Genomic DNA, 27666 nt, shown 5'->3' on the forward strand with positions numbered 1-27666 from the left:
TTGCCTAAACTCGGTTGGGCGGCGCCTAAGTAATCGCCTATCCTTACTGTCTCTTACGAAAATGGACATAACTTTTCGCTCGGGTATTGGATTAAGGCGAAATTGGTATCGTTGGAAAGCTAATTCGATTATCTACAATTTGGTGGGTCTAAATCAGACAAAATACCACAGTAAAATCAATTTATACTCGTTCAAAGATGACCCTTGCAAAATCGAACACTAAAACTTGATGGATTCAAAAACTCTTAGCTTGTATTACCTTTAGTGACTCATATGAACATGCTTAATGAATCATAAGCTATCCTATCACTAGGATATTCATTGTAAGTCATGTACTCAAGTATGAATCACAGGATAGGAGATTTCATACGTAGGAATACTTATTCACTTTCTAGCTTAGAAACATGTGGGGTATTATAGGTTACTAAAGACCCTCATGTTAAACCACATACAACAAGCACCCACTTATGCAAATCACCATCAATGACATGTATAAACATAAGTCTAATCAAGAATCAACATTATTCATCATTAGGCAACAAAATCATCTTAATTAATTTCAAAATCACCATGTACACTTACTCATCCAAGTGTGAAATACATGGGTGTAGAGTTATTTAACAAGGGGAAGAGTTACATGCCTTAGACAACTTGATTCACCAAGAGTATTGACTTCACTTTGCCTTTTGAAGATCACCCTTGAAACCCTAGCCTCTAATTCTTTAAATATGAGTTTGAAAGAGACTTTTTGGATGCCCGATCCACTCAAAAGTGTGTTTGAGAAGGCATTATACACTTTTATAGTAAAGGGACTTAGGGTTTAAGTCATGGAAAATGACTACAAGGTCCTTAGTTAAAATCTATATAATGAACTCGTGCAGGGGTATGACTCACCTTACAAATCGTACCCTCCGGTATGAGTGGTCTCCTAACTCGTACCCTAGGCTTTTCCTAGGTCACCTACACTATTAAAGGTATGATCACACACCCTTGAGTCATATCCAAAGGGTACGAATCAACCTCTGACTCATATACACTGCCCGTACCCAATCGTGCCCCTAGTCGAACCCACCCAGTGACATCAAATGGGGAGTTTTTTTCAATGGTTCAATGTCTAAGTGTATCAATTCTCCCCCATTTGGATCATTCGTCCATGAATAATGGGTATGGCAAGCAATAAACACAATCTAACACATTATCACATATCAAAACAAATTTCAAACAAGTTATAACAAGCATACAACAATGATACAACACACATCATGCTCATTATCAATGAATCATTCACGTCGTCGTCTTTGGGACTCAAACCATTATTTATCAAGACACTTGTTTAATGCAAAGATTAGGGAATTAAACCCCTACTTATCAACACCTACTCATTTCACAACTTAGGGACTTGAACCCATCAACGTATCAAGGATACTTGCTCAATTTAAGGATTATAGAATAAAACCTTTCGTTTATCAAAGACATTAATCAACTCATGATACTAGGGACTTAAACCCATCACAACAAGGACACATTTAGTTTCAAAGCATTTGGGACTTGAACCTATGGTCTAACAAGACACAAATCAACTCAACACATTGGGGACTTTAACCCATTGTCTATCAAAGACATAAATCAAAGCAAAAAGATCAACACATACCTCCATCCCAAGGTTCCAAAATAGGAAACAAATGTGGGTACATGGATTTAATGTCCTCTTTCTCTTCCCAAGTAGCTTTTCGGGACTTTGGTTCCTCCATAGAACCTTCACCGAAGCCACCTCTTTCATTTGCAAACAATAAACTTGTCGATCCAAGATCCTCACTGGGATCTCCTCATAGGAAAAAGATCCTGAGATTTCAATATCTCTCAATGGGACAACCAACAATGGATTACCCACACATTTCCGCAACATAGAGACATGGAAAATTAGGTGCATGAAGTTCATTCTAGAAGGAAATCCAACTCATAGGCAACATTACCAACCCTCTTCACAATTAAGTAGGGGCCAACATATCGGGGATTAAGCTTCCCCTTCTTGACAAATCGCATTAATCCCTTCATAGGTGACACCTTCAAGAATATATAATCACCAATACTAAACTCTAAGTCCTTATGCCTCACATCTGCATAGGACTTTTGGCGACTTTAAGTGGTTTTCAACCTATCCGAATCACTTTTACCTTCTTTAAGTCTTTGTAAACTAGATCAGGACCAAGCAACTTACCCTCGCCAACTTCATACCACCCAATAAGAATCAATATCTCCTACCATACAATGCCTCAAAAGGGGCCATGCCAATACTAGAGTGGTAACTATTATTATAGGTAAACTCAATCAATGGCAAGTGGTCATACATTCTGCCACCATAATCAATCACACAATCCCACAACATATCCTCCAATGTTTGGAGGTCCTTTTCGCTTGCCCATCCATTTGCGGGTAGAAGGCGGTACTAAGGCATACTCTAGTACCCAAACCATTTTGGAACGACTTCTAAAAGTAGGATGAAAATTAAGGACCATGATCTAAGATAATAGAAATTAAAGCACCGTGAAACTTCACGATCTCCACAAGATACAACTTAGCATAATCTTCCGCCGAGTAATTAATCCTCACTGGCAAAAAGTGAGCGTACTTGGTCATTCTATCAATAATGACCCAAATAGAATCATATTGATTCCGAAATTTTGGGAGACAAGTAATAAAATCCATATTAATTACCTCCCACTTCCATTCGGGCAACACAATTTCTTAGTACAACCCTCCGGGCCTCATGTGCTCAACTTTCTCTAGTTGACACACCAAACACTTGCCCACATAGATAGCCATATCACGTTTCATATTTCTCCATTAATAGAACTTTCTAAGGTCATGATACATCTTGGTGGAATTGGGATGTATAGAATACTGAGATTCATGAGCCTCGTCCATGACCCTTTCCCTCAATCCATCGATGTCGGGAACACATAGTTTACCTTGTATCTCAAGATACCATCACCACCAATCATAAAGTTCAAAACTTTGTGTTGACCCACATTACCCTTGATCTTCATCAAGTTAGGGTCCAAAGCTTGCCTTTTCTTTATCTCAACAACAAGGGATGACTGAGATATCAGATGCACAAATATACCACCATCCTTAGGGTCCACAAGTTAAACATAGAGATTATCCAAACAGTGAATGTCATTCACCAATTCCCGATTATCGTCATCTACATAGGCCAAATTTCCCATGAACAATCTACTAAGAGCATCAACAACTACATTCGCCTTATCGGGATGGTAATGAAGACTCATATCATAGTCTTTCAACAACTCGAGCCTCCTTTCTTGGCAGAGATTTAAATCTTTTTGGGTAAACACATATTGGAGACTCTTATAGTCGGAAAAAATACCGACAGGAACCCCATAAAGATAATGTCGCCAAATTTTTAATGCAAAAACCACGGCTAACAACTCTGGGTCATGAGTAGGGTAGTTCTTCTCATGAACTTTTAATTGACTAGAAGCTTAGGCCACCACACTACCATGTTACCTCAAAATGCAACAAAGAACAACACGAGAAGTGTCACAATATACCACAAAACCATCACTACCCTAGGCCAAGGTCAAAATTAGAGCCAAAGTCAACTTATCTTTCAACTTCTCAAAACCACCCTCACACACATCGGACCATAAGAACATGACCTTTTTAGTGGTCAATTTGGTCAATGGTTCATCTATAGTAAAGAAACTCTTTATAAATCTTCTATAGTAACTGGCTAGACCCAATAAGCTCTGAATATTGATTTGAGTCATAGGCCTAGGCCACTTCTTAATCGCCGTAAATTTTTTGGGGATCTACCATGATCCCTTCTCTAGAGATTACATGACTAAGAAAATCAATGGCTTTCAACCAAAACTAACAATTGGAGAACTTAGCATACAAACGACGATCCTTCAAAGTTTGCAACAAGCACAGAGATGATCTACATGATCCGTCTCACTCTTAGAATAAACTAAGATGTCATCAATAAAGATGATGACAAATATGTCTAAGAATGGATGGAAGACCCTATTTATCAAGTCCATAAATGTCACCGAGGCATTGATCAACCCAAAATACATGACAAGAAACTCATAGTGACCATACTGGGTTCTAAATGCAGTCTTAGGGATATCCATATCCCTAATCTTAAGCTGATGATAACCCAATCTAAGATCAATATTAGAGAAACACTTCGTACCCTGAAGTTGATCAAACAAATCATCAATCCTAGGAAAAGGTTATTTATTCTTTACGATCACTTTGTTCAACTGACGATAATCAATGCACATATGAAGGGAACCATCCTTCTTGCGCACGAACAACATGGGAGCACCCCACTGAGAGATACTAGGGCAGATAAAACCTTTATCTAAGAGATCTTTCAATTACTCTTTAAGATCTTTCAGCTCCGTCAAAGCCATTCTATAAGGAGGGTTAAAAATTGAACGAGTGTACAGAAAAAGATCAATACCAAAACCAATTTACCTATCGAGAGAAACATCGGAAATATTATCGGGAAACTCATTAACCATGGGAATGGATTCTAGAGAAGGCTCTTCTGAGTTAGAATCTTTAACTCGAACCAAATGTACAAACACCCCTTTGAAATCAACTTTTAGTCCTTTAGATAACAAATGAAACTTTCCTTAGGCACTAGGGAACCACCTTCCAATACAATGACCGGCTTATTAGGGAATTTAAACATGACCCTACGGGTCCTTCAATCTAAGAAAGCATAGCAAGAGTGCAATCAATCCATCCACATAATGACACCAAAATCAACCCAGTCCAACTCTATCAAGTCTATAATAGTATTTACCACCAACTGATATCACACACTCCTTATAGACCCTCCTAACAATCACTAGGTCCCCGACTGGGGAAAAAATAGAAAAAAGAACTGACAGACTCTCGGGACCACAATCAAGATGTACGGCTATATATGAGGTCACATAAAAAGGAGTAGACCCTGGATCAAGCAAACAATACATATCATAGGAGAAAAGTCTCAACATACCCATGACAACATTGGGAAATACCTCAGAATCTTGGCGAGTAGAAACTACATACAAGCAGTTCCGGCCATCATCGATGCCAGGAACAAAAACACAAAAAGACATAGCACCCTTCTGTGCGGGAGTAGATGGAGTAGTAATAGGGGCCCTGTTAGCCAAAGAAGCTTCTAGAGAGAGGCACTCATGCTATATGTTCCTAATCTGACCACAAATGAAACATCTATTTCTCCCCTTCTTACACAGACCATGATGACTTTGACCATAGAATCTACAAAGAGGGTGGGGTGGAGCTAACTGGGCACTAGTAGCCTAGAATTGGGCACCCTATGCCCAGGACACACCACTAAACTGAGATCGATGGCCACCTAAAAATTTTAGGTAAGAAGAACGAATACTAGTCGAGGAGATACCGCTTTTCACTATCACCATCACTATGCTCAAAAAGCCTAAATTTATTTCCTTGCCTCTCAGTAAGCTTAGTTTGCTTTGTTTTATCTTCTTCCACTTGTTGTATATACGAAATCAACCTAGAAATTTCCATGTTTTCAATCAATAAGGTCGTCTTGTTTCAAGTACTAACTCACAAGACAATCTCGAGACAAACTTACGCATTATAGCCCTCATGCTAGAAACCATCTCGAGAGTATACCTTGATAACTGATAGAATTTCAAGGCATACTTTTGAACAAATTTCCTCTCTTGCTTCAAGTTCACAAAATATTTTGTCTTTGCCTCACTCAACTCTTGAGAAAAGAAATGGTCTAAGAAAGTTTCAGAGAAATCTTCCCATATGGCGGGACTAGCATCAACTCTTATAGGAAACTCCCACCTTTCATACCATTGGTACGCTACATCTTTCAATTGGTAGGAAGAAAACTCAACGGCCTCAATCTCTGAAGCATGCATGATTTGGAAGATCTTCTCTATTTCATCAACAAATCCTTGAGGATCTCTCAACCATCATACCAGAGAACATAAGAGGGCGCACCATAATAAATTGTCCAATTCTTGTGGCCTTAGAAGAAATGACAGTCGGAGCACCACGCTTCAAGTGAGGGGCTACTTATTGAGTCAAGAGGTTAATAGAGTGACCAAACTCGGCATTAGTAGCATCCCTCTGAGATGACAGAATAGAAGGGTCACTCACATAGTCAGGGTTGGTGAGGACAGGCAGAACCCCACAAATATGGTCGTATGTCATAGCCCTAACCCTGGTCCAAACTCTAGAAGTTGGACGAGATTCATCCATAAAGCCCTCCGAAGGGTTTTCCTGAGTCTCAGATCTTTTTGGAGGCATGATCTAAAAGATAGAAAATAGAAATTAGAGAAATCTAAGACCTTAGACTCTATATCTTGTGATTGAAACACAGAAAAGGAAAATATTTCCTAAAATGTCTCATAGGTCCTTTTTTATACGTGTGGCATACTTCACACCCATAAAAGAGACTCTACTCGACACGGTGTTATGGATACCCAACTGACCATAAACCTAGGCTCTGATACCAACTTTACATGTACCAAAATTGGGCTATGTCATATGGGCACCTCAAGCCCACATGAATCAGAGGTCGCCCCGATAACCGATCATAATCATCACATCAATTAAAAGGGTCGGGTGAATCCCGACCACATAATAAGATAAAGAAAACCATACTAGAGGTAATAACTTAATAATGTCTGACCATCATAAATATCAACACACTATCCAGTATACCTAAGTCCACAGTCATCCACAATACCTCTATACAAATCGATGTTTAGAAATATATATGTCGGGACAAGCCCCCGAACAATAGCCAAACCAAGTCAAAATGAGACTAAGTCTAAATATAGGGGACCAAGAATGAATAAAACTAAATGTCTTCCAAAATAAGGAAGCTCACCACTCCGTAGTCAATGCATGAACCTCTTCGACCACCTAATCACTTCACAAGAAGAGAAGATGATGCTCCAACCCCTATAATATGTAGGGACATAGAGTTCGAAGACTTTTAGCAGTTAGAACACTAGCATGTAACTCAAGAATAAGGATAAAATAGCATCATTGTTCAATAACAAGTCAATATATCATATTCAATCATATCCACACACTTATCCTTACATATAGGTATATGACAATCTAAACAAGAAATCAAGGCTCAATAACATTCTTGAACATTCATTCATTAGAGATGAAGTGGAGTACTATGACCTTCCACACTTAGAATCGACAATTCTATTTAGGCTTAGGACTTTAACCACAATCACATACCATTAGACAAAGGACTTTAACAATGCTCCCATATTCATTAACAAGGACTTTAACGACATGCATAATTATTCAAACAAAGGACTCTAACCATACACATATTTCTCTAGGCAAGGAACTCCAACCTCGCGCCCATTCGTTAGACAAGGGACTCTAACCTCATGCCAAGGGACTCTAACCGTAAGTCATTTCATTAAGTTGGGTACATTAACCTCAAGAGATCTCTTTATGCAAGGGACTATAACCTCAGGCAATTTCATTGGGTAAGGCACTCTAACCTCAAGCCATTTCATAGGGCAAGGGATTTCAACGTCAAGCCATCACAACTCTCATTAGTTAACATTGGGACTTAACCCTTTTCCCATGCATCAACATTCATTCCATACAATACTTAAGTACTTTAACCATATAGCTAATTAAACATTATACATAACTTTATGGTTCTTATAGGAGCCTTCACTGCTCAACTATTTCAAGAGGCCATTACCTTCATTCAGTCCATCGTACAATTTAATTTGTGGTTATCAAGACCCTTACAACTATTCACATTTCATTAACCATCTTATACCAAATTCTCACCATTCTTGGTTTAACATACAATTGAAATACATTATCATGATTAAGGACTTCAACCTCTTATTAGTCAATTAACCCAACATGGTCATAAATTATACAATACACAACTCAAGATACTTTTAACACACCATTTATCAATCATTCATGCTTATTAAGACATTGCTCTATTTCAAAATATTACCAATAGATGATTAGATAATTTCTTTAGACATTTCCACAAACACCTTATGTGCATATCCTTAACAAGGCTATTTTCATGGAAGAAAATATAAAGATTATGGTTACACAAGACCCTCATATTAAACCACATACAACAAGCACCCAGTTATGCAAATCATAATCAATGATATGTATAAACATAAGTCTAAGCAAGAATCAATATTATTCATCATTAGGCAACAAAACCCTTTTCATTGATTTTAAAATTGCCAGGTACACTTACTAATCCAAGTGTAAAATACATGGGTTTAGAATTATTTAAAAAGGGGAAGATTTACATGCCTTAGACAACCTGATTCACCAAGAGTCTAGACTTCTCTTTGCCTCTTGAAGATTATCATTGAAACCCTAGCCTCTAATTCCTCAAAGATAAGTTTGAGAGAGAGTTTTTGGATGTTTGTTCCACTCAAAAGTGTGTTTAAGAAGGCCTTATACACTTATACAGTGAAGGGACTTAGGGTTTAAGTCATGGAAAATAACCACAAGGACCTTAGTTAAAACTTGTAAAATAAACTTGTGCAGGGGTATGACTCACCTTACGAACCGTACCCTAAGGTACGAGTGGTAACCTGACTCATACCCTAGGTTAGCTACACTGTTAAGGGTATTATTACATACCCTATTATTACATACCCTTGAGTTATATCCAAAGGGTACGACTCAACCCCTGACTCGTATACACCACCCATACCCAAAATAGTCCACTCAAGCTAGGACTTTTCTCTATACGATTATGTTGGGTACGACTCATATACTTAGGGTACGATTGAGAAGGGGGTCACTTATACCTAGGATAGTGAATAAACCTCACCAGACTTTCTATGATATGAGAGGAGAGAAAGATGGATACGACTTATATCTAAGTGGTATGACTCATACCCCTAGTCGTACCCACCACAGTGACATCAACTGGGGAGTTTCTTTTAATCCTTCAAAGTCTAAGGGTTTCAAGTCTTTAGAACCTCTATAGAGGTAGAGTACAAAAGTCTTACTTCAACAGTTGTTGAACTAGTGCGGTTGCTTGGCTTATTCAAGAAACTTGGTGTCATGATTGCATTGCCTATTCCAATTTACTATGTTAATAAGTCTGCTATATAGATTGCTGCCAATCCTATATTTCATGAGTGGGAAAATACATTGGTATTGACCATCACTTTATTAGAGAAAAGTTACAACTTGATCTGATCCAGACAGTTTATCTTGATCATGATCAATAGCATGCGGACTTTCTTACTTAGGATCTTGCTTGTGTTTAGCATAGTTACTAGTGACCAAGATAGGCATGAAATACATCTTCATTGATGCTAGCTTGAGGGAAAAAAGTATTAGACAAGTGCACTAAGGTGCCTTGATTAAATAAAGTATACATAGCTAAGTTTATTTAGCAGTTAGTTATTGGTGTTAGAGGAGTTAGCAAGGAATCTTACAACTATCAATTAGTTGGCATAACTATCACTAGTAATTTGGTTAGTTGATCAGTATATATAGATATATAGGTGATCAAATGTCTGGTAAATGATTTATTTTTCTGATTAGAATAAAAATACTTTAGTTACTTCTCTTTCCTCCTCTTACGTTCTTCTTCCAGTTCATCATAGAATCTAAGTTTCATGTATTTTCTTTCATAATTGTATGAAATTAATTAGTTATCACAACTATCACTATTGAATCAGTTAGTTGAATGGTATATATAGATGTATGGGTGATCAAATATCTGGTAACTGATTCATTTTTCTAATTGGAATGAAAACATCTTAGCTACTTCCATTTTCTCCTCTTTCATAGAATTTGACTCTCATGTATTTTCTTCCATAATTGTGTGAAATTTATCAAATTTCCTAGACACCGATGACAATTCCTTCACACTGATATTCAAAGAATGGATCTGAACAATTTATTAATCAACAATGACACTTTCTTTTGGAGATACTATATGTTTTCATTTTTTTAAAAACATTATTTAGTTAATATCAAATTTTTCATAAGGTAAGTCAGAAAGAGGATTATTTATGAAATTGTGATATACTACATTAACCGCACAAGTCTTGCACATGTAATGTTTGATTATTTAAAATTAAATAATTTTATCTATTGCTAAGTTTTTTAATAAAGTGTAAAGTTTAAATCACTTTTTACAGATTTTTCACACTTTAATATAATAGTGTAAACATAAACATATGTTTTAGTGTAAGCACATATATATTTTACCAATAGAATTTCTAAGTGGTTGATGGATCATCACTTTTGAGTTTGTCATTCAGTAGCTCTTTCCCTTGTTGCCAGAGGCTAAGAGAGATGCATCAATTTAAACCATATTTGTTGTACAGTTATTTGTTTTTTATATTTAAAATTAGTTATTTGTTTTTATATTTAAAATCTTTGATTTTTTTTTTAAAGTCAATGTAGGGTAATTTTTTTTCTATAGTTAAAATCTTTCCAAATTTTAAAGTTAAATCTTTACAAAATCATAGATTACATTCTTATTCCGTACTTAAAACATTTATAAATTTGGCACTTCTTACATTTTTCTTATTCTAACGCTTTTATATTTATTTCTAGATTTGTCAAATCTTCTTAGAATCTAATTTAGCTCATTTAGAATGACTAAACTAATGAAAAAAATATTTGTTGTATTTCAAATGACATTTCTAAGACCCTTCACGCTTTTAATATATTATAGATAGATTAACTTTTTGAAGAAAGAATCTGAATGTTTCTTTCACATTGGTATTCAAAAAGAGAATCTGGACTAATTTTAGTCAACAAGAACATTTTCTTCACTCTAATAATAAAAAATAAATTTGGACAACTCTTAATTAACATAGAAAGTTGGGAAATTTAGTTAAAAGTGATAAAAAAGTTTGAAAATGAGGTATAGGTGTCTCAAATTTTAATAATTGAGTGGAGATGACAATTACTTTATAATGCATTAAGAAAGTAAGGGAAGTTTGAGAATATCCCATAAGTTTTTTTAATTTACACTATGATCCAAATGTAAAACCTAATATAACTAGAAACTGAGGGGAAAAACGTGTGTTTCTCTCTCTTCTCAGCCGTTCTTGTTTTCTCCCTTTTTGTTGTTCATTATTGTTGCTACTTTATGCATCATCTTCTGCTTCATTATCATCATCTTCTACTTCATTATCATCATCATCTTCTTCTTGTCGACCATTGTTGTTGTTTTTACTGCTACTGCTGCTACTTGACAAATTTTTTAGGTCAAATTTTATTTCATACATCACTTTGGTATTATGTCATAGGTGATTTTGATAAGTAAAATTATGATTTTTAGTTGAATTTGCTATTTGGGTAAATTCTATTGTGTTGTTTTTCAACAATAGATAGTATGCGAACATGAATGCAACATAAGATCCATCAGTTTAAACAGATCACTCATTTGTTATGATAGATGAGCCATCTGTTGCAATGGAAGACTCATATATTGGATTCATGTTAATGGTCCTATAGTGTCGTAACATGAATAGAACAGATGAGTCGTCTGTTACGATAGATGACTCCTCTGTTACAATAGATTATTCATCTATTGCAACAGAGTATTTAAATATTGCAATAGATTAGTCACCTGTTGTAACAGAATCTAAACTCGATTCCAACAGATGCGTCGTCTGTTATAACAGGTAATTCATCTGTCTCTATAGGTTAGTTATGTATTGCAACATATCACTCATATGTTGGAATTAGCTTCAAAGGTTCTTTAGTACTGTAACATTTATCCTAACTGGTGCATCATCTATTACAACAGATATATCATTTGTTGCAACATATGATTCACATGTTACAATAGATGACTCATCTGTTAGAATAAGACTCGTCTGTTAGAATAAGCTTTAGGAGTGTAACATGAATCCCGATAGGTAAGTACTCTATTGCAACTGATCACTGACCTATTACAATATATTTTTCACATGTTGCAACAGATTACATATCTGTTTGGGTTCATGTTACAGCACTATGAAATCATTATTAATTTTATTATAATATTATTATTAACTTTTTTTAACAAATGAATTTATTTAGGTACCACTAATGAAGGGATCAATAACAATAGGGGTGGATTGTCATGGGGAATGGATCGAGAAGAACAATCGATATGTATGGAACTGAAAGAAGGGTGAAATACTAAAGACGATAGATATGACAGTCCAAAGTGATATTTTGTATGATGATTTTGTAAACTTAATCATCAGTTATTGTGGACTGAATTATCAACCGAGAGAATAATTCATCAGCTACATACACAACTCCTTTGATAATCAAAGAGTACTACCTTTCAAGATAACCGATCAAGTTCAGTTGTGTGCTTATCTTAGTGATTTAGATAGGTCGGTGTTAAAGGTCTACGTGGTTGAAAATATGAGAGAGAATAAGAATTAGAATGTATAAGAAGAACAACAACAAGACATATTTGATGATAACTTGGATAATTTAGACATGAACATTCTAGATAATGATCAAACAACTATGCTCGTTGTTACGAGCAATACGACGCCCGTTGCTGCGAGCAATACAGTGGACAGTTCTTATCAATTGACACAGTCTACAATCATCAAGACGATAAAACCAACTTTTAAAAGGGAATGTCATTCAATGGTAAGAAAGAACTTTCTACTTCTTTTTTATTTCTTGGTTGAAAAAAATTCAGAGTAAAGAAGGTGATTAATTTGAGAAAAATCTTTTTCTATAGATTTGCTAATCCAAACTGTAAGTGGTAGTTGAGGGCTTTGAAGTACTTAACTTCTGATAGATTCATCATTCATGTTTATGAAAAGTATCACACATGTGTTTCAGAGCACATTACGGGCCAAAATCCTTATGCCACGGTAGAGGTCCTCGGTGAATATTTCAAGAATAGATTCCCCAATGGAAAAGGCCCTTCTACAAGGGATATAGAATACCAACCACTTACGGAATTGGGTGTCATGGTAAATTATTATAAGATATATATGGCCATAGGTATTTCCAAGGACTTAGTTAGGGGGACACACGAGCACGGGTATGCAGTCCTCGATGCCTACCGTTACATGCTTGAGTCCCTAATTCTCGACTGTAAGACGGTGTTGCATGTTGATGAAAATGGAAGTTTCAAGTACTTTTTTGTATCCTATGGTGCTTGGATTCAAGGTTTTCAACATTTGAGAAAAGTTATAGACATCGACGGGACCTTCTTGATGAGAAAGGTATAATGGAGTTTTGCTAGCGGCGGTGGCGTAGGATGTGGAGAGGCACATCTTTCCCATTGCTTTTTGTGTAGCGTACAAGGAATATGATGCCTTTTATGGATATTTTTTAAACCGTTGCAAACCTGTGTCGAAGAAACCAAAGAGTTGTGCTTTATTTCGGATAGGCATCCAAGTATCCCAAAGATGGGTTCAATTTTTTACACTTCAACTCACTTTGGTTGTTGCATGAGGCATCTAGGAGATAATATTCGAAACAACTTTCACAAAAAAAGGGTCATGACCCTTTTTTATAGAGAAGCTAAATCATATAATAGATATGAGTTTCTAAAGCATTTCAATCAAATAATGGATATGCATCCTAACGCAACCGAACATCTCGTACGTGTCGGTTTCAAGTGATTAAGGAATTTTGTCTAGTAAATAGGTACATTCTTATGAATTTAATGTCTTGATTGAGTTAAAAGTTTAGTACGATGTCGTACTAATTAATTCTTTTGTATTGGTGTAATATTATGACGTCAAACATAGTTGAATCAGTGAATTCATTGTTTGGCATTGAAAGAGAATTTCCTATCACAGGGCTATTTGATGAAATAAACAAGAAGTATGGAAAATTATTTCATGAAAGGCATGTGCATTTCGAGAATGCAGAAACCAAATTTGTTCTAGAAGTGGAAAAAAATATCAATGAATGTTAGTCTGGGGAATAGGTTATTTGCTCATCAAATAGCAGATTACAAGTTCAGTATCGATGGTCATGTTGATGTTGCAACGGTCAATCTTCAAACAAGATCTTGTATATGCTGATTTTTGACTTGGACAAAATACCCTGTCCACATGCTATGGTAATGCTTCGAGCTCAATATGATGAACAATATGGAACTAAAATTTACGAGTGCTTCTCTCCATATTATTCAGTGGAGAAATATATAATGGCATATAGTGAGAATATTAATTTGGTGCCTCTCAAAAAATCTTGGGTTATTCCGCTAGAACTTTTGCGGAGATTAATACCTCATTATATATTTACCCAAGCACTATCAAACCGGTAAGAAGGCAATATAAGAGGAGGCATGGAGTCGGAGAATCATTTCCATCAACAAAAAACAAGTGCTCTATATGTAAGAACACTGGCCACAAAAGAACTACATGCCCGGATCGTAATCCACCATGATCATTATAATAGTAAAAACTTGTGTTATTGTTTGTTATGGCCTTTTATATATTTAACTCATTGTTGTGAATGTAAATGTTATCATTTATTATATAACATATCTTTTTTAATAACTTGAGCATCAATAAAAAGAGGCAAAATAGGAACTAAATACAACTGACCACAAAATTATTTTCAACAAATTACCCATCTGTTGCAACAGATGGACATTTGCTGGAAGAACACAACATAGTTCATCAAACTGGAATGTGTTCTTAAAACAGATGACAAATCAGTTTAAACAGATGGATAATCTGCTGACACAAACCCAACTGATGACCAACTTATTTCAACAGATTGTCCATCTATTGAAAGAACTCAAAACTCTTACTATTGCTACTGGATTCAAAATTGCTTCTTACGTGCAACCGTTGACATGTTTGTTGAGAAGATGAAATAGATAGAATAGAAATTAAATGAGAATTAAAAAGTCATAGTTGATCAAAAATAAAGTTTTCATTAAACAAAAACAAAATACATTTGGTATATATCCGATATAGAAAAAATAAAATACATACGCTAAAAGAAAAAAATATCACCTAATTATTATTATTATCATTATTATTATTATTGTTAACCGGGCAATCGTTAACAAGTAGCAGTGGGGTCCTTCTTAGCCTGCGCATCTCTTCGAATATCCTTGATCTCGCGGTGACCAACTTCCACTGCAAGTCATTAGCCCACCTCTGAAGTTCCTACACGGTGTTGCTCATAATAGCGATATTCTAATTAGGATCATCCATATCTTGAACATACATGAATTGACAAAAAACGTAAACACAATAGTAAAGAAAAGAGACTGAATTTTAATACTGGTAGATTTAAATACAAAAAAAAAAAAACTTACCTTAGCAAGAAAGAAATATGCTCTTTGAAGAGAAGCGGTTGAAGATGTAAAATAAAAAGACAAAATACAAGAAATAAATAAAGTGGAGTAGAATGAAGATTAGGGGGAGACCTATTTATAGAGGATTGAATCTGAATGTATTAGGAAAAAAAGGCACGATTGTTCATCTCCATTTATTAATTACATTCAAACTTCTCACCTTTTCAAAACTTTTTTTTCTCTTAATAATAATTGTTATTATTGAGCTATTACAATAGATAATCTATCTATCGAAATAGATTTACCATCTGCTACAACAAATGGTCTATATGTGCAACATATGAATTATCTGTTGCAACAGATGGACCATCTATTAGAGGAGATATTTTGGTTTCTTCTAATAGCTAATTAATCAGTTGAATAGATGGGTAATTTGATTCATCGGCTGCTTTGAATATGTTAGACAAAAAGTCATGACTATTCACCTCTTTTTTAATTATCATCACATAACTTAATTAATCTAAATTGGTGACTGTTTTATAATATAAAATGAAAAATAGATTTAAAAATAAAAAAGGTGAAAAGTCACGACTTATAGCACTTGTTTTTTCTTGACGGGCATGTAGTTCTCTGACATTGAAGATGGTTATCCTTTGAGACTCCGTAGTCTTGTACACTACTTAATTATGAGAAGTGAAGAATAAACATTGTCTGATATTGATGGGGTAGGAAGAATAAGGTGTGTGCAGATGGACGGATCCACTTTCACATGTGGGAGTTATATATTATTGATCAGGATATCATGACAAACTACATAAAGTACAATGATTTTGTGAATGAAGTTTTTTATCGATTAGACAATGATCCTTCAAATAAGATCTTGTATTTTATAGTTTTGTTTGATAGGTGGGAACTGATAAGGCCGAAGGGTTCCAAGAAGGTGGTGCCAATACCCTGTTACAATTTAATGACGGTTTTTCTCGTGTTTATACATCAAGTTCCAAGAAGGGATCAATATTTTATGGCATTGTAGACATTCAATAGTGATTGGACTGATTTTAGTGGTGCAATGGACTTTGAAATGGCCTTCAAAGCCTTCCACTTCAGCAAATAAGAATGGAAAACTAATAGAAATTCCCCTAGTCCAAATTTATATAGATGGGTTGCTCGAGGAGACTATTATATAGTAGAAGGTGCTAGAGATAATACCTGTATGGGAAAAGGTAGGTAGAGAAGACCATATATCATCTCAGACCTTGTTTAAGAGGAAATATAGGGAAGCAAGCAAGGAACTTGTAGTCAATCTGGCTAATGAAATTGACTTAAAAGATGAAAAAATTGAACGAGCTGCGAATGTGAAAGTGTATCCAAATATTAAAATTCGTTAGTCGTTCTTGAAAAGAAAAATGCTAAAAAGGACTAGAGTTGGACACTTTTCTCGGGACTGCAACTAGCTAGAGTGTCCTAAATGAAGACCCACAAAACACATGATCAGAACTCTAAGGAAGCAGCTTGGCGATCACAGAGGACTGATAAGATTTTCAGTCAAGAATGAAACCTAAACCAACAACTCCTGAAGTAAAAATAAGAGAAGCCAAGGAATTAATTTTTGAAGTCTAACTTGCATCCCATGCCTTCTGTTTGTGGTTCTAATCAAGTCGATGACCAGAACCACAAGTAGAAGGCTCGAGATGCAAGTTTAACTTCAGAAATTACCACCTTGGCTTGATCCCTTATTTTTAATTTGGGAGTTGTTGGTTCAGGTTTCATTTCTAGCCGACAATCTAACCACTATCTGTGCTAGTAAAGCTGCAAACTTATAGTTTTGATCCTATGCTTTGTGGGTTATCACTCAGGCAACGGTAGCTAGTCGTAATTCTTTTACAAAGTGAACAGCTCAAGACCACTTCAACATTTTTCTTTTTAAAATAGACTGATGGTTTTCCATTTTTGGATACACTTTCACAATTATAACTCATTCAATTTTTTCATTTTTCATGTCAATTTCATCATCCAGATTTGCTACACATTCCTTCCTACCCCATGTTTCTTCTTAAACAAGGTCTGAGTTGATATATGGTCTTCCCAACCTCCCCTTTCCCGCAAAGGTATTCTCCCAAGCACTTTTTGTTGTATAATAGTCTTCTCAAGCAACCCATCCATATAAATTAGGACCAGAGGAATTTCTATTGGTTTTCATTTCTTGTTTAAAGTAGTACGGGGCTTCGGAGGCTTTTCAAAAGTCCATTGACCACCTAAAATCAGTCAAATCACTATTGAATATTTACACTGCCACCAATAATTTGAACCCTTCTCTAAACTTAACACGTAAACATTAGCAAAATCTTCATTAAACCGTAATAGGGTATCGACACCACCTAATTGGTCTCCCTGCCTTATCATTTAGAACCTAATAATCTTAACTACAAAATGCAATATCTTATTTGAATGATTAATGCCTAATATTTAAAGAACCAACATTCACAAAATCAATGTACTATATATGTGTTTTCACGATAGGTTGCAGTAATACATAACTCCCACAGATAACGTGGTTCTATCTGCAAGCAGCTTATTTTTCTGAACCCATCTTTACTCTAACCTTTAATGCTAGTCGGGCAAAAATTGATCCACTTTCACTTTCTTTTATCTGCAAGTAAGAGAAAAACATTTTATGTCAAACAAGAAAAGAATAAAAAGAATATTACAATTGATGTCTGCATAATTTTAAACAAGGGTAACAAAAAATTGAATGAATACAACACATTACAATAAGAGTTCCAATATTTGACCCATCTGTTGCAACAGATTCCCCATATGTTCAATAGATGAGCCATTTATTGCAACATGCGATACATCTTTGGTAATAGATGGCTGACATATTGTAATAGAAGGATCATCTGTTGGAATAAATCAAACCAGCCTTGCTACTGGTTTAATTTCTTTCAACAGTTGCGCCATCTGTTACAATAGTTGATTCATTAGTTGCAACAGTTGGGGAATCTATTACAACACCACCAATAACATCAACAACAGCATCAACAACAAAGAAACACCATATGTTCCAACACCATCAGCAATAGAAGCACCGCATGTTCCAACAACACCAACACCAACACCACCAACAACAGCACCACCAACAAACAAACAAACAAAAGACATAAAAAATAATACTGACAACAAGGCTTTTTAAGTTCTCCTAATAAATGACTTTTCTTGCATATTTTAATAAAAATAATGGTTCATTCATTTGAGACTTAAAGTCACCTTTCCTTCAATTTTCCCAAGTAAATAGGATACTTTTAATGGGTAAATAAATAAAAACAAGAGATGTAAATATCTAATTTAAATAATATACAAAGAAGAAGACGAGAAGGAAAGAGCAATAGTGAACCAAACCTGCAATGTCAAAAAAGTAAAGGGATCAGAACTCCCATTTCCATCGAGAAAAGATATAGATCTATTGAAATCTAAAAAGATCCTCATGCAACAGAGGAGATAAAAGAGAGAGAAAAGGAGACGATTGTGATTACCCTAAAGAGGAGAGAAAGAAAATTTTGATTCTAAAAGAAAGAAGAAGATGAATTAATTTATGGCTGAAGGAGAGAGAATTCTAGAGATGAGTTTTAAATATTTATTAATATCTTTTAGGGGGAACGAGGAGACGGTGTCATTGAAAAAACAAGATAAGAATACTCAAGGAGGAGATTTTTGAGTTATCCAAGTAGTAATATTTTTTACCGACGTAGTATTTTATCTTTCTTATCTCAAACAGGAAATTGCTTTAAAATTTAAAAAAAAAAAAACTTCTTAAATTATATAAGTCCTCTATTACAATAGATGTCAATTTCTATTTAAAAATATCCAACAGCTTAGTCATTTGTCGCAATAGATGGAAACATCTATTTGATAATTTTGAACATATATGTAATCTATAGAAACAGATTCATTTATCTGTTTGATGAATTCCAATAGATAAGTCATATGTTGAAAAAGGTTGAACATTTATTTTAATACAATTTTATTTGAGTTCATATGTACAACTACAACTTCAATTGATTTAGCTACAACTAGGGATGAGTTCATAGGATCAACTATATTGCATGATATTGGTATTGCGTTCTTCCTAACCTGAGTCATCAATCGACCAATCTAAGTTGAAACAATTCATATTACCTTATTATTTGAAATATCTAAATTGATTTATCTACAACTACGGATGAGTTCATATGGTTAACTATAATGCATGATATTGGTATTGTATTTCTTCTGACCTGAGTCGTCAATCGACCAATCTGAGTTGAAATGATTCATATTACCTTTTTATTTGAAATACCTAAACTGGTTTAGCTATAACTAAGGATGAGTTCATAGGGTCAACTATACTGCATGAAATTGGTATTACGTTCCTCCTGACCTGAGTTGTTAATTGACTAATCTGAGTTGAAATAATTCATATTACCATGTTATTTAAAATACCTAAATTGGTTTAGCTACAACTAGGGATGATTTATAGGGTCAACTATATTACATGATGTTGGTATTAAGTTTCTCCTGACCTGAGTCATCAGTCGACCAATCTGAGTTGAAACGGTTCATATTATCTTGTTATTTGAAATACCTAATTCTATTTAGCTATAACTAGGGATGATTTTGTAGGGTCAACTATATTGCATGATGTTAGTAATGTATTCCTCCTGACCTGAGTCGTTAATCGACCAATCTAAGTTGAAATATTCATATTACCTTGTTATTTGAAATACCTAAATTGGTTTAGGTACAACTAGGGATAAGTTCATAGGGTCAACTATATTTCATGATATTGGTATTGCATTCCTCCTGACCTGAGTCGTCAAACGACTAATCTGAGTTAAAATAATTTATATTACCTTGTTATTTAAAATACCAAAATTGGTTTAGCAACAACTAGGGACGAGTTCATAGGATCAACTATATTGCAGGATGTTGGTATTGTGTTCCTCCTGACCTAATCTTCAATCGACCAATCTGAGTTAAACCAATTCATATTATATTATTATTTGAAATACCTAAATTGGTTTAGCTACAACTAGGGATGAGTTCATAGGGTCAACTATATTACATGATATTGGTATTGCATTCCTCCTGACTTGAGTCGTTAATCGACTAATTTGAGTTGATACGATTCATATTACCTTTTTATTTAAAATACCTAAATTTTTTTAGCTACAACTAGGGATGAGTTCATAGGGTCAACTATATTGCATGATGTTGGTATTGCGTTCCTCTTGACCAAAGTCGTAAATCGACCAATCTTAGTTAAAATGATTCATATTACCTTGTTATTTGAAATACCTAAATTTGTTTAGCTACAACTAGGGATGAGTTCATAGGGTCAATTATATTACATGATATTGGTATTGCGTTCTTCCTGACCTGAGTCATCAATCGACCAATCTGAGTTGAAATGATTCATATTACCTTGTTATTTAAAATACCTAAATTAGTTTAGCTATGACTAGGGATGAGTTCATAGGGTTAACTATATTGCATGATATTGGTATTGTGTTCCTCCTAACCTGTCGTCAATTGACCAATCTGAGTTAAACTGATTCATATTACATTATTATTTGAAATACCAAAATTGGTTTAGCTATAACTAGGGATGAGTTCATAGGGTCAATTATATTGCATGATATTGGTATTGTGTTCCTCCTGACCTAAGTCATCAATCGACCAATCTGAGTTAAAACGATTTATATTACCTTATTATTTGAAATACCTAAATTGGTTTAGCTACAACTAGGGATGAGCAAATTAGTTGGACCAAATTAATATTTTTAAAACTTGTCATTCTTTTCCAAAATACAAATCAACCCATACAAATCATCCATTTGCTGCAAAATATTTCATTATTTCAAATCTCAAGTTTTTACTTTTTTCTCTCTTTCAACTATACAAACAACTACTCAACATATTTCTCAACCCTTCGAGATAGATTAATTTTCTTCCCATTTTTGACCACATAGTTGTTATTTTCAACTTTATTCTCGCTTGTATCTGTCATTTTCTCTGACTTCATAGGGAACAGAGTTCAGGAAGAGTTTTATATTTGTTCTTTTTTATAAAAATTAGGACTTTTTAGTTAATAATGAAAAAGAAAACTTTTAGTTGTATCTTCTTCAAGAATGGGTTAACAATTTTAAGTTTTAATATTAAAATTATAGAAAAAACCCAATAAAACCCTAGTTTTTTATCGCAGTATTTTATTGACTGTCGTGGTATTATTTAATATTGTTTATGGTATTATTGGTGTCTTTTGGTGGTGGTGGTCATTGTTGTCTTGGTGGTATTGGTGGTGTTGGCATTGGTATTATTAGCATTAGAGTTGGTTTTGGTAGTGGTGGTGGTATTGGTGGTTTGGTGATGGTGGTGGTGGAATTGGTAGTGGTTTTGGTGGCCTTGGTGGTGGTGGTGGTGGTGGTGATTATTGGTGGTGGTCGTCGTCGTCGTCATGGTGGCATTGGTGGTCTTGGTGGTAGTGTTGGCAGTGTTGGTAGTCATTATAGTGGCATTTTTTATGTTGTTGGTCTTAGTGTCGGTATTTATGGCATTGGTATTGGTGGTGGTGTAGCTATTAGTGGTTTGGTGGTGGTGTAGGTATTGGTGGTTTGGTAATGGTGATGGTGGTATTGGTGGCATTGGTGGTAGTGGTGGCATTGATGGTGGTGGTGGTGGCATTGATGGTGGTGGTAGTGGCATTGGTGGTGTTTGTGGTGGCTGTTGGTAGTGGTGTTAGTGTTGGTAGCATTGGTGACATCAATTGTAATGTATTTTTTATTTTTTGTTATTGGCAGGTAAAATATATCTCCCAAAAGAAAAGAAAGTGAAAGTGGATCAACTTTTGACCACCTAACAAAAAAGGCTAGAGTACAGATGGATTTGGATGAGCTTCCTGAAGGATTCGAATGAGCTTCCTGAATAATCTCAGTCAGAGAAAAGTGAATCTGAGAAAAGATATAAAAATGATATTAAGGGAGGTAGAGAAGGGTCTGTAGAGGGTGATGATGAAAATAAAAGTGAGGAGAGAGAAGAAAAAGATAAACAAGAAAGAGAGAAAGAAGAAAGTGAGAAAGAGAATGATGATCAACATGATGATAATGCATCACCAATGGGGCGTGAATTAAGATTGAAATCCCAGCATGAGCCTATCAAAACTATTAGTATTGACAAGTTTCAAGTTATGATGTTGATAGACAATTATCCCTAGGGATATGACAGCACAAGTTGAGTGTCGTGAGTATAGCGATGAGGGAGTCACTGCATCACAGTAGACCCTGAAACGATATTTCAGTTATGAATTTTAATTGTCAGGGGCAATTCACTCTTTTTCTATGCCTCCAATTCATAAAAAACAGATGATTTAACCCTATTCTAAGCATATTTCACTCATTCCTTACCAAATTTCTCTCTAAGAAAACCCTAGAGCTTCAACTTTAACTCCAAGAAATCCTATGTTTCATGGTTCCTTTTTTAAGATAACCAAGATTCAAGTTTTAGGGTTTAAGAACTTCAAGAACAAGCTTCAGAAACATCATTAGAAATTCAAAGTTCAAGCTTCTACATTCAATTAATCAAATAAGGTATATGGGGTTATGAACAAGGATACTTCTTTCATTCTTGTGCCCAAAAATAGTTTTTAAAGTTGAATTTACATGAATTTACATGATTTTCAGTCTAGGGTTCATACCCAATTATCATTATTTGAAGTTTATGAAGTTACAAGTGATTTAAATATTGAATTGCATGTCTATTTTCACATTTTTATGCATGTGATATGATTAAACAGATTTCCAATTAAGATTTAAGCATGATATTATGATTTTTGATTTCGGTATTTTGATATTGTTGAAGTATTTAAAGAAGTATATTGAGCATGATGTTTTGCTATGAATTTTCATGAGTTTAAAGCATGGGTTTTAAGCCCTAAGCTTAAGTATTAATGTTTTCAAGAAGATTTTGCTTTTAAGAACCCTATGACTAGCTTATATTCAGATTTTGAGAAAGATTTGGTCTTTTGATCCTCAACTTAGATATGGAATCCATGTTACAGTTTTTATTACAGTTTACAGACAACATATTAGTTTTGATTACAGTTTAAAACTGATAGATGCATAACTGGTTTTCATTATAAACCCTTATGCTAGTTTTAAAAGTTAATTTCCTACAGATTGAGCATACAGATTAAAGGGAGAAGTATTTAGCATCGAGTTGGGTATGTGTCCTAGTTCACACACCCCAGAACTATGAACCAGCATAGGTACAGATTCAGATTTTTCCTATTTATATGGATGACAGATACAGATTGTGATCACTCAGCTCAAGTTATGCTCATTGCCAAAAGTATGACACCTCTCTTCAACATAAGGTTTTCCCCTTAGGGGAACTAGACGTTGGACATCATGATAGCTCACATGGTATATGTCGGTTAGAAGAAACTCCCTAAAACCTAAGTCCTAAAATAGAATAAAAGAACAGCTTTTAGAAACTAAGTGTAAAGGCTCATGATTTTATTCAAATATTATTTTACATATGTCATTAGCTATGAGATTTCATCTTTTAGTTTATAGATACAAAGGTGAGTCCTTTCACACTTATCCTGCATGATTTGAAAATAGACTTAACTTCAGTTCTACTTATTCCACTAGTAAAAAGAGTAAAAGTACAGCTTTTAGAACTAAGTGTTATAACTCACAAGATTTATACAGCATGTTTTATCATTCATTATTCATGATTTTCAGATTTCAGTTATTCCAGCCAATGTGAGTCATTTATACTTAGCATCCATCCTTTTACAAGTTTATATGAACATTGAGATATTGTTTTACTTATGCATTCACCCCCATATGCTCAGTACATTCCAAAAGTACCGATCCACATATACGTTTATGTGCTACATTTTTAATAATATATGTACCAGTTCAGTTATAGTCCTTATATCATGATTAGACAGTTGCAAATTCCATCCAGCAGATGATGAGTCCTCCTACTTTGGGGACTTCAGTTAGATGTTATTTATGTACTTTACTTTCTTACTCATAGTATTGATTAGTGGTAGTTGGAGTTGCATCCCAGCTATCTATAGTCAGTATAGTAGAGGCTTCATAGATGTTAGTCAGAGTCAGTCATGTAGTTTTAGTTCCTTTTTACATCTCTATCAGAATGTAAAATTGTATCAGTATTGTATTTTTCCCAGATTTCATCATGTTTATGTTTTTGTATAGTAAACTCAGTTATTTTATACAAATTTAAATCAGTTTCTTAACAGTATACCAGCTCATGGGTTAGCTTAGGATCACTTGTGGTCCTACGCACCATGTGACATCCAGAGGGTAGTCTCAGAGAGTTACAAACTTGGTATCAAAGCACAGAGTTCAAGTGTCCTAGGGTATCTGTAAAGTCATGTCTAGTAGAGTCATGCGGAATGGTACATATACATTTGTACTTTTCTTCGAGAGGCTACAGGGCATTTAAGAAATATTTCCCTTCGGTTATCTGTAACTCAATAACTCTCCGTCCATAATCTTTTGAGAAAACCTGAGTACTAGATTTTAATTCCTCTTAAGATGATGCTCTTAGATTTACTATTAATAACTTCATAAGTCACACAAAGGGGCTTGAGAGGAGCTCGCTAGTGTGTTATAAGTTCCTTAAGTTGAAAGTTTATGTCCTCATCCATAGGAGCTGTGTAGTTAAGACAAAATATGTTATGAATTTAGATTCCTCATTAACCCCTTTTATTTAGATAGTGCTCATGAGAGGAGATAGTATGAACCCAGAGTATTAAATAGAGTTTACATTTAAGGGATGCTAAGACTTTGAGTGTTAAGATTCATAAGTGGTAGAACCTTCTTATAGTTGGAAGTATGGGTTTAGAAGTTCAGTAACAAAAAAGTGTGAATGACAATTGATAGAAAGTATAGAGATAAACTTGTGCATGCTATAGATTTTACATTATGGTGATATGTCCTTGTGCGTTAGTTTAGTGGAAGGTAGAGAAGAAGTTATTAGTTAAGGTGAATTATCGTTTGCTTGAAGTATGAAAAGGGTTATTGATGATATTTGTTGTGTTGGAAAAGTATAGGATATTTATGAAGTATCTGGTGGTTGAGTATTGTTAATATAGGCTTCTCCATGTGGCTATGAAAAAAAAGATTTGTTGATGCTTTAAGAGATATAAATATAATTTAGGTGTATAGATAAGTAAATAGTCGTAATGTGTAGAAAGAGGATGTGCTAACGGATTTTAATAATTTACACCATATGATTACAATCGATTATTGTTGTCATGAGGTTCTAGTGGATTAGTATTTCATAATGTCTTATTTTATAGCTTCCAAGTGAGAATAGTATGTAAGGTTAGGTTTTTAATCATGCCTAGCACTAGACACTAAGATTGAATAGCGGATGATAATCAAGGTGGATGTAATAGCTGCTTGGTTGGTGATGCTAGTTATATGAAGGTGGACCAATAGGCTTAAAATATTGAATGCAAGAATTTAAGTTTATAGATTTGAGATTAAGTATGGTGTTGTAGGTATGATGTAGAGGTGTACCCAAGGTGATATGGGGTTGCATTATTATGTAAGGTTATTAAGTGTTGTGTGTGGTTAGTAGTACCCTTGAGTTGCTAAGTGGAAAAAGGCTAGTTATATAGTACATGATGTTAGTAGTAGACAAGTTGAGGAGTTATGGATAGTTAGTGGTGAATATTTTAAGTATGATTTTGATTCATATGGTTTGGAAATATCCATGTTAAGTGTTAGAATCTAAGTTTGAATCTTTGAAGATTAAGAAAATAGAAAGAAGAGTTGAAATTCTAGATGGTGACGCTTCCAAAATTCCAAGTTAGTCGGTGTTTAAGCTATTATACGATGACTATTGAGGCTATAGAATGTTAAGAGTTGTAGTTCAAAAGGAAGTATTAACAGTGGGTTTTATACTTTTAGATGAAGTTTTTCAGAGTGAGTTTAGTATTTATGTGTATTATTATACCCCAAACTCTAGAGTAAAGTGATTTGCAGTTTCGTTTAGAGTTTACTAAAGTCGTCCACGAACTTAGAGTGATGGATTAAATCTAAAGGGGAGGTGATAGAACAAGTACCCAAGTCAGGCTTTCATATTCTAGTAGTGATGCTAAAGTATTGTAGAACAACAATAAGGGAGAATGATACCCAACCTATTCTTATTTCAGTGTTGTATTTCAGTCAACATGATATCTACTCATGCATTACATGTCAGCTCCATGATCATAGTTCATGTTCGTGCACATAATAGTGAATCATGTACTCTCCATGTTTCTAGTATGAGGAGTTCTAGTTCATTCAGTAGTACAAATCATGTTCCATGAGTTTATGAACTCTAAACTTAGGTCATGCAGCTCATGACTCATGTACTCATGCTTTACAGTATGTTTGGTTCCAGTAGTCATATTAACATTCCTAATGATCAGCGAAATTCAGTTTATGAAATATATGTCCTCAATTTAGACCTCTTTGATGAATCTATTATATTGATACTCTGTTCCTCAAGTGTCAGTTAAGTGTCTCAATTATGCATAGTATACTTTCATACATCAGCTTCTCATGTACTAACTTTTCATTAACCTTTCCTTAGGTCAAGATAGTGATGATGAAAAATTGTTTAGATAGGAGAGAGTAAGTGTTTCCTGTTGGGAAAGATTGTTGTCTGCTTTTTTTATGTAAGTCTATAAGTTTGAAGGAATGTTGAGGTTAAGTTTTTGGTGTATATCTTGGTTAGTTGGAAATATGCGTGTCTTCCTAAGAATAGTGCATGTAAGTTGTTATTGATAAAGGTATTAGAGAATATGAGAAGGATGATTTTATAGGTGTTTTTTTAGAAGTGCATATGTGGTTATGAAGATAGGATTGAATGTCATGTTGGGATGTCAGTAGAGGAATACAATAAGCGTTATCCATAGTAAGAATTCAGAGTTAGTTATTGAAGTGGTAAGGCATGTTATGCTTAGGGTGTGAGCTCTGCAAGAGACGTAGAGAATTGAATTATGTGGTTTAGACTAGTATTATGCTGTAGCGTGTTGTATCTTGTAATTTATAGTTAGGCTTGATCATGGTGAGAGAATTTAGTTCAGTTTAAACTTTAGTAGATGGATTTATCAATGCCTATGTGAAAAATTTAAGTTGAATCAAATGAGTATGGTATTTAAGGGGAATAGTATAGTTGAGGGAGTATTTAAGAAGTGTTTCTAAGCTTGAAAGTAAGAAGTTGCATTGCCTAAGGCCTAGTAATTCTATCCTAGCTTATGATTCATATCTTTATGTTCCATG

At 34.6% G+C, this 27666-nt stretch overlaps 1 protein-coding gene across 1 annotated transcript in view; it reads left to right on the forward strand.

Annotated features, from left to right (window-relative positions):
* The first annotated feature begins 21598 nt into the window (after positions 1–21598).
* The window catches only part of LOC124898531, a 13224-nt gene continuing 7156 nt past the window's right edge, over positions 21599–27666 (forward strand). The window contains exon 1 of the mRNA XM_047412167.1: positions 21599–21946. Coding sequence (XP_047268123.1) covers positions 21599–21946 — 348 coding nt within the window. The remainder of the gene's footprint in view (positions 21947–27666) is intronic.

This window comes from Capsicum annuum, chromosome 5, assembly GCF_002878395.1.
Source record: "Capsicum annuum cultivar UCD-10X-F1 chromosome 5, UCD10Xv1.1, whole genome shotgun sequence".
Lineage (NCBI taxonomy): Eukaryota > Viridiplantae > Streptophyta > Magnoliopsida > Solanales > Solanaceae > Capsicum > Capsicum annuum.